This window comes from Otolemur garnettii, unplaced genomic scaffold, assembly GCF_000181295.1.
Source record: "Otolemur garnettii isolate 467f Iridium unplaced genomic scaffold, OtoGar3 scaffold00014, whole genome shotgun sequence".
In the NCBI taxonomy this organism is placed as follows: domain Eukaryota; kingdom Metazoa; phylum Chordata; class Mammalia; order Primates; family Galagidae; genus Otolemur; species Otolemur garnettii.
The window spans coordinates 27,355,334-27,363,901 of NW_003852409.1; the positions used below are offsets into that span (position 1 = coordinate 27,355,334).

Sequence of the window (8,568 nt, forward strand, 5' to 3'; positions counted from 1 at the left end):
GTTTGGGACCTGAGCCAGGTATGGGAAGGCATCTCCTCAGGCCCCTGGGACACTGACAGGACCCCCAGTGTTAAGGGCCCACCTTCCAAGCCCTCCCACCCCGCTGGGCCCATGGCTGCCTGCTGTCTGCCTCTCCTCTAAGCAGCAGCAGCGCAGTGAGAAGACACCAGGCAGGTGGGCACAGGGAGTGCACTGAAGGGCTTTTCACATGGAGCCCAGGCCCAGGGGCACAAAGGGCTCAGCTCTGTAAGTACCAGGTGTCATGCTGGAGTGGGAGTGCCAGGGAAATGGCAGGTCTGGCTGGGGACACATAGATGTGTCCACAAGTCTGCCCAGGGCCCCACAGCCTCACAGGTGCACACTAGTCACAACTGAGTCACTAGTCACATTTCCACACATGTCCAAACACGTTCACAGGGTTATCCACTCATGCCATGAAGTGAAGGCACCCACACATGTGTACACACGCCCAGTGTGGCCACACTCACAGCACACAGACAGACACCGTGTGTGTTCACATTTATGTGGTAACAGGCAAATAGTGACACCCAAACATGCTTCTCTCTCTCTCTCTCTCTCTCTCTCTCTCTCTCACACACACACACACACACACACACACATGCATATGAGTATACCCTTACTCCTCCCTTAACCCCTCCAGCCGGTTCCAGCCAAGCGCTGGGATCTCTCCCATCTCTCTAGCCTCAGCCACCTCTTCTGGAGAGTGGAATGAAGCTGGTGGAAACAGGGCTGGGCCTGAACTCAGAGAAGAGAGTGAGCTCAGCTCAACCACCTTTGTCAACCCCCAGGGAAGGGGAATCCTGGACCTGTGCCCAGGTGGTGGTCAGAGTCCCAATGCCCAGGGCTATAGTGGGAAGCGGGGCTAGAGGCCAAGATATTGTCTCTGCTCCTCAGGGGGAGCCTAAGGAGAAATGGAGCCTTGGCCAAGGAGCCTGGTGGCTGTGGCAGCCCACCCTCCCTAGGACCCTCCCCATCAGGGCAAGAAATGTCACTCCACAAACCACCCACGACGCGAGACATCCCTCATTCTAATCCTAGGCCCCTCCAAGCACTGCCCACCCCTCCAGATCCCTCCTGTTCCCTCATCTACCCAGCTGCCCCCAATCACACACCAATCTCCAGGGGTCATGGCACATAAGAAACCACAGGTGTGTAGAGTTCATAGTCTTCACTCTAAAGTACATACCCACACAAGAAACAAAGGCAAACACACCCAGAAGTCCTGCAATCTCCACGCAGACTCCAGACATACATATTATGGCTCTGGCCTGTGCCAGTTCTGGGGGCCTGGCAGGTCCCAGACACAAGGCTGGAAGGAGGGTGCTACAGCGGCAGAGGTGGAAGGGAGTTGCCCCTGCCTGGCCTGAGCCCCAGGACTCCTGAGAGGACTTCAGGCCCTAGCTCCTAACTAGCTGCCCAAGTTTCCGCCGCCCTCATCCAATGGTAGTCATTCCCTATCAACCCCTGAGAGCCCTAGCTGGTGTCCTGACAGGCCTAAGGCAGCCTCCAGCCACCAGCCCCTTGTGCACCCAGCCTCATGGCCATGGCAGGCATCCCATTTGCCTGAGCTCTAAGTTTCCATTTTTCCTTAATTAACCCCTTCTCCCGAACACCTCCACTCCACCCAGTGTCTGGCAGGCATGCTTTTGCCAGCCTGTGGCTGCAATGCCAGCTTCCCCCTCCCCAGGTGACAGAGCACAAATCTCTGTTCCATCCCACCTGCACTGCTGCAAGATTTATCCACCCAGAAAACTCCTACTCACCCACCAAGACCCTGCTCAGGTGTCCCTCTTCTAGAAAGCCTGTGAGGCAGAGCTCTGGCTTCCCCCAGCCACTCCCATCTCTCTGTCCTACCTGGAACTGCCCAGGTGCTTGTCTCTCCCAGACTGACAAGGACCAACACTATGCCCACAGTGTGGCTGGGTGCAGGGAGAGCACTGGTGACGGTTTGCTGGTGACAAAAGCCCGGAGACTGGGTGGCGAGCCCCCACTTCCTCTTTAGCCTACATCTTCCTCCTATAGACTGTGCCTGGTACCAATCACCTATGCTCTGTCTCCCCCTCTGGAGAAGGCCAACCCCAAGAGGGAGGGATTGGGGGCTTTTTGTTCACTGCTGTATCCCCAGTGCCTTGCTCAGTGTTTAGCCTGTGCTCAGTGTTTAGCCTGTGCTTATAGAATGAATGACGAATGAGCAAATGAATTAATGAGTGAGTGAATGAATGAATGAATGAACAAATGAATGAACGCATACATGCACAAGCCAAGATGTCTGCAGGCTAACAAGCTAGAGTCAGAATTTGAGATACTTGAGATCAGGGAAAACAGGGACCCTAGGGTAGAACCTGGGGAGTAGAAAGTCCCCACATTTCCTCAGGTCATGTGGACACTTATGGTCAATTCAGAAGGGTCCTCATCTTGTGAGGGGCAGGTCTTAGGCATCATCTTGGCCCTCTATGCTTCCAAACAGAGAAATGGGGGGTCTAGAGAAGCAGCAGCCAGGCTGTGGCCCAGGGCCCTCACATCTTATTTGCTTGGGAGGGGTCCTCACCCCTCGGAAGCTCCATCTTGGCCATTCTGGCCACAGCACAGTGGCCTCCCTGAGCCGCACCCACCCCTCCATCCCACTGCTGGCTGCTCCCACTCACCGAGGCTGAAGAGGATGAGGAACTTGAGGCAGACAAACTCCTGGCGGTCCAGCTGCAGTGCGTGCAGCTGCAGCACCAGCTCCTGCGCCCGCAGCACCAGGTTGTGCAGCAGGGAGCCCGCCTGAGCAGCCACAGTGGTCAGCTCCACCTGGGCAGACAGAGGGATGGGTCAGGACAGCGAGGAGGGGCTCGGATCAAAGGGCAGGAATCTGACCAGGGACAAAGGGGTGTGGATCGGAGGCACCGGTTAGTGGGTAGGGTCTAGTGTGCCTCCCAGTTTGGGACCTGAGCCAGGTATGGGAAGGCATCTCCTCAGGCCCCTGGGACACTGACAGGACCCCCAGTGTTAAGGGCCCACCTTCCAAGCCCTCCCACCCCGCTGGGCCCATGGCTGCCTGCTGTCTGCCTCTCCTCTAAGCAGCAGCAGCGCAGTGAGAAGACACCAGGCAGGTGGGCACAGGGAGTGCACTGAAGGGCTTTTCACATGGAGCCCAGGCCCAGGGGCACAAAGGGCTCAGCTCTGTAAGTACCAGGTGTCATGCTGGAGTGGGAGTGCCAGGGAAATGGCAGGTCTGGCTGGGGACACATAGATGTGTCCACAAGTCTGCCCAGGGCCCCACAGCCTCACAGGTGCACACTAGTCACAACTGAGTCACTAGTCACATTTCCACACATGTCCAAACACGTTCACAGGGTTATCCACTCATGCCATGAAGTGAAGGCACCCACACATGTGTACACACGCCCAGTATGGCCACACTCACAGCACACAGACAGACACCGTGTGTGTTCACATTTATGTGGTAACAGGCAAATAGTGACACCCAAACACCTATGGGTTTGGAGATGTTTGCACAATAAAATACAGGTGTGCGTACACACACACATACAAACACATGGCATTCCCAAGGACACAGAGAGATGAGCTGACACGTCTCAGACTGGTGTTTCCACTCACAGGTAACCCCAAAGTCACCCTCTGCAGACCAGTTTTTCAATCCTTCTGCCCCTACCAAGGCCTGAGACTCCAGGATGAGGACTGAAGATGGGGACAGAGGACTGAAGATAGGGGGAGGCAGGGGTGGGAAGCAGAGCCTTGGTCTCCACCTGCTCCACAGGACCCATCAGCCCACCCTGGGGTGACACTGCTACCACCAGACTAGACCCAGGCATTGCCTCCCTTCTCCCTGTCTCTCCTCTCCTATAGCTCCTCTCCCTAGTTGGGGTCCTCTTCCTTGTCTGTGCCCCCACTTTCTCCCTGCCATTCAGCTCACCGCTGCTTCCTCAAATACAGCCCACCCATCCCCTTCCACTTAGAGCTGCTGTCCCTATCCCACTCTACTCCAGGAACCTCCACTCCCCCCTGCCCATCCTTCATTCCTAATTCCCTGTTCTAAGGGGCCCAAATTCTGACTGAGCTCTTCGGAACCCTTTACCGGTTTGTCATTCAGGATTGGGGACCTTCAAGGTCTTGCCTGCTAACCCAGCCCCAGCACCCTCCAGCTTCGTCTCTCATGCACCAGCAACATTAGGGACTCAGCAGTCTGACCGTCCCCCCCACCCCCACCGAAACAGTACCCTCTGTCCCACCCTGCGCACTGCCCCTCCATCAGCTTTCACCACGCAGTCACCTCCACTTCACTCTGCAGAGACCAGTTCCACCATCCATCACCTCCTCTGGAGCCTTCCCGGACCATCCCCACACCCCCTGAGCTGCTCCCCCAGAGCAGGGCTCTCAGGGGCTGGCTCCTCTCAGGCCCGAGCCAGGACTGGTCAGAGAGGTCAGGCCGGGGCAGGCACAGTAGGGTCAGTCACCTCCTGCCCGGTCACCAGCAGGATGCTGCCCTCCTTGCCGTGCTGGATCTGGCGGTAGATGTGGTCGAACACCAGCAGCTCACTCCAGCAGTTCTGCAGCAGGGTCATCTGGTCGGCCACCTGGAGGGAAGAGGCACGTAGAGTCCAGCTGGGGACCTTCCTCTCATCCCTTTTCCTCCCAACTCTCAATTCAGAGACTCCTCTGGGGGTGTGACTTTGGCAAGCTACTCACCCTCTCCGTGCCACATCTGTCTACCTCTAGCAGAATAATGGGAGAGGGTCTAACCGGTGCTTGGGGCTCAGACAGGCCTGGCTTCAGGCCCCAGCTCTACCTCTTATAAGTTGTATGACCTTACACAAGTTCCATAACCTTTCTGTGCCTCAGTTTTTCTATCCATAAAGTGGGCAACATCCTTAGCAGATGGTCTGGCATATACCAAGCCCTCAGTCAGAGTCAGTGATGCGTCCAGGGAAGTGCTCCACAGAGGACGCCTTCAACTGTGAGGTAAGAGTATTATTAATTTTAATATTGTTCCCATCTGGCCTGTGCTCACCCTCCGACAAGCTCAGTCACTGAACAAGGAGCCATGGGGAAAGAACAGAGGGCTTCCCTGTTCCTGTGCAGAGCTTCCAGACTCTGGCCCACACCAGGCTCACGGAAGGAGCAGGGGAACAGCAATGGTCTGACATCTGAAGCACAGAACAGTGACGAGGGCAGACTCTGGGTGCCCAGGCTGCAGGACTGCCCCCACAGCAGAGTGTCTTCTGACTCTGGGAGACCACTGCATTCTACCATGGCAAATGCGGACTCAGAAACAGAACCAGGGACCCTGTGGCTCAAGCTCCTATCTTTCAGATGAAGAATCTGCCACCCAGTGAGGGCAAGAGGCTCTCCCCGGACTGCAGGGGCAGAGCCAGACCAGGGCCATGGCTGGGATCCCTGGTACCATCTTCACAATAACAAACTGAGCCCTCTGGGTATTTGGGACTGCACTGGCCCCTGCAGGTCTTACTAGGAAGACACAGCACAGACTTCAGTGCCCCTTGCCACATGTGGCTCCTCAGCTGCCATCTGCCCAACAGATACATCCCAGGCATCCTCCTGGGCCTTGCCCCACGGTGACAGCAGAGCATCATAGCTAACAGCACCGCTGCAGCCCTGTGTTGGTATAGTTGTTATGCACATTATGAAGAAAAGAAACTGAGCACAGGGAGGTCCAGTAACTTGCCCATGGTCACACAGCTTGCTCTGGCTTCAGATACAGGCTCTTGACCACTAGGTGTGGAAAAGACCTGCCCCTCTCTCCTTCCCATCCAGGAATTCACAGTCTCTTACAGGCTCGTTACCTCCACGAAGCCTTCCCTGATTCCTCTTCCTTCCTTGCTGCCCTCACCACCCTCTGGACCTGGAATCTGCAGCATCTGATGGCACTGATTTAATGCTTCTGTCTAGCCCGATGCCTGTGTAGTCTGGGAACGCAGGACTGACCCCAACCCAGAGCAGTGACAGACATATGCTTCCCAGGAAAGGCACAGAGAGCACAGAGAAGCCGCTCCTACCTGGAGGCAGCCACAGCCTCTGTTAAGGAACCGGCAGAATAGCTCTTTTTTAGGGGTAGAGCCCCCTCCCTCCTCCTATCTGATCCCCTTTTCTCTTGAGTGCGTCCCTGGGGCTTCTGTCCCCAGGCAGACAGAGGGAGAGAAATGCGAAGGTGGACAAAGAGAGAAGTGAGCAGCTGGACGCAGACAGGCTCTGCGAGGCCCAGGCTGCCCACCCCTTCCTCAGCTCACAAGGCAGACAGCAAGAAGGAGACCAGGTCATTACCTTCCCTGTCCCTTACCCCTGGGTCCAGCGCCCCACCTCACCCTCTTTTCCGGGCAGAATGTCCTTCCTAGAGCCCCGTCACTGTCAGAATAGAAACCCAGTCATGGAGATTCCCACACTCAGCAGAGCCTGCCCTTAAGGGGAAGGGCCAGGAGAGACTGAGAATGGGGCAAGGGCTGAATCACAAAGACATCTGTCCTTATCTCTGCTCAGGAAGTCGCCAGCCCCTATGAAGTTACCAGCAAAGCCTCCCTACCACAGCTTCCAGGAAGGAGGCAAGGCTCAGAGAGCACCTGCTACCAGACATGGTGCCCCGCACAGTCCTACGGACATGCTCCCATATAACAGATAAGGAAACAGAGGCTCCCTAAGGTAACACGCAGGCAGTGGGGACCCTGACTGGGTCCATCTATCTTCCAGGAGTTCCTGGGAACTGCCTAAGGCCCAAGTAGGAGGCACTCGCCCAGGTAGTCACAGAAGCAGCAAGAAAGACCCAGGCCCACCCTGAGTGACTCAGATGAAGGCAGAGGGGGCGGGAGGTGAGCAGGGCCAGGCTCTGTCCCCAACCCACTGCAGACCACAGGAGCAGACACCCTTGTACCCAGACTGAAGGAACAGGGGGTGGGGAGGTGGAAGAAAAGAGATAAAGGGAGAATTAGGAGATAAGCAGGCGGAGCACTGGGCAGAAAGCAGAAGGGGTCACAGTGACCTGGCTGGCCCAGTCCCGAGAGCAGACTCTGTACGCAGACCTCAGACCCTGGGATGGGGGCAGACCTGCCCAGTGGGGCTGAGAGGGGTGGCAGGGGCAGGGAGACCAATATGGTGGCTACAGCTTTGACATTGCACACTTTGAGCTGACAGAGACACTGCGCTCCAGATGCCTTCTTGGGGTTTTCATCTCTCATTCTCTTTCCCAGCTCAGATGGCCTATCCCTCTGTCTGCATTTTCCCTCTCATGAAGTCACAGCATGGGACATCGGACAGTGGCACAGAAGTTGATATCAAAGACCAAAATCAGAGTGGCCTGTTGTCAAGTTCCAACTGTGCCACTTACAAGCTGAGTGACTTCGACCAAGTGACTTAACTCCTTTGGGCCTCAGTTTCCTCATCTATAAAATGGGAGGAGTTTAAATAATATTCACCCTATAGGGTTGTTGTAAGGGTTTAGTGAGTTAGGGCCAGAACAGAAGTCAGTAGGGCCACAGCTCCCTTCCTGTCTGTCCCCTTTAATCTGCTGCTGTACCCTTTAATCTGTGCCTCACCCCTACATGCACCATGCACCCAAGTCCCACACCAGCCATGCGTTCTCCTCTGCCCTAATTTCATATTCTGTGAAATGGGAAGAATAATCTCTCCCTCTCTTGGTTAGAGAAAACATAACACAAGCTGGGTTCTGTGGGCCCACTGTTGGCTGTCCCAGGCTCCCACCTACCCCTGGCCAAGCAATCTTTCCTGCCAGTTGCAGGCACTTCTTCCTTTGGATGGACAGGTGGCCCCAGAACATTCCCCACACAGATGAGCTCATGTGTGTACACACACACACACACACACACGCACATACACACACATATACACATGCTCCTTTCTTTAAAAGAAAACCAGAGGTCTGTAGCTGCCAATCCCTCTCCACAAGAAAGCAGGTGGCTAAGAGGCTCACTTAACCAAAAGGGTTGGTTTTTACCTTCCAAAGGTTTCTTCCTAAGCTAAAGGTTTCTCCTCCTCTACCCTCAGGCCTCCCTGCCACTCGGGAACAAGGATGTTCGCAGTCCTGGCCCTTGGGCCCCATACCACAGCAGCCTGGCCTATGTGCTTGGCCCATCAGCCACCCATCCCTCTTGCTGGACTGCCATAAATCTTTTGGGGGCCTTGACGCTTTACAGCCTGCCTCCAAAGCAGGGTATTTATGGGTGCCAAGCTGATCTCTTCCAGGAGGCACCCTATAGAGCCCTCTGGGGTCTGATCAGTCTAGTGGCTGGAGGCCAGTGGGCTCTGTAATTCTCCAATGGCTGACATGGCACTTTTCTGACCAAGTGGTCAGTGAGCCATAGTTTGTCAGCCTAGGACTGACAGAGTAACTGCCGCTTAAGTGAAATGATATAAATAGTCAGTTAAATCTGTTGCCATTTGAGGGTGACCTGATGTCAAGATGGGTCATTAGGCACTTTGCTCCCTCCCCCTCCTCTGTCTTGCATCCTCCCAGCCCATCCTTCACGGTGAATGTGCTGGAGGCTGGAGGCTGACGCCTGCACTCCAGACAAGGCC

The 8,568-nt window shown here is 55.6% G+C and overlaps 1 protein-coding gene across 2 annotated transcripts in view; it reads right to left on the reverse strand.

Annotated features, from left to right (window-relative positions):
• The window catches only part of NR5A1 (nuclear receptor subfamily 5 group A member 1), a 20,911-nt gene that overhangs the window by 5,962 nt on the left and 6,381 nt on the right, over positions 1-8,568 (reverse strand). The window contains exons 4-5 of one of the 2 annotated variants that reach the window (XM_012802374.1): positions 4,482-4,601; positions 2,667-2,814 (exon numbers count right to left, since the gene is read on the reverse strand). In XM_012802374.1, coding sequence (XP_012657828.1) covers positions 2,667-2,814; positions 4,482-4,601 — 268 coding nt within the window. The remainder of the gene's footprint in view (positions 1-2,666; positions 2,815-4,481; positions 4,602-8,568) is intronic. The other variant, XM_012802375.1, reaches the window with a different exon arrangement.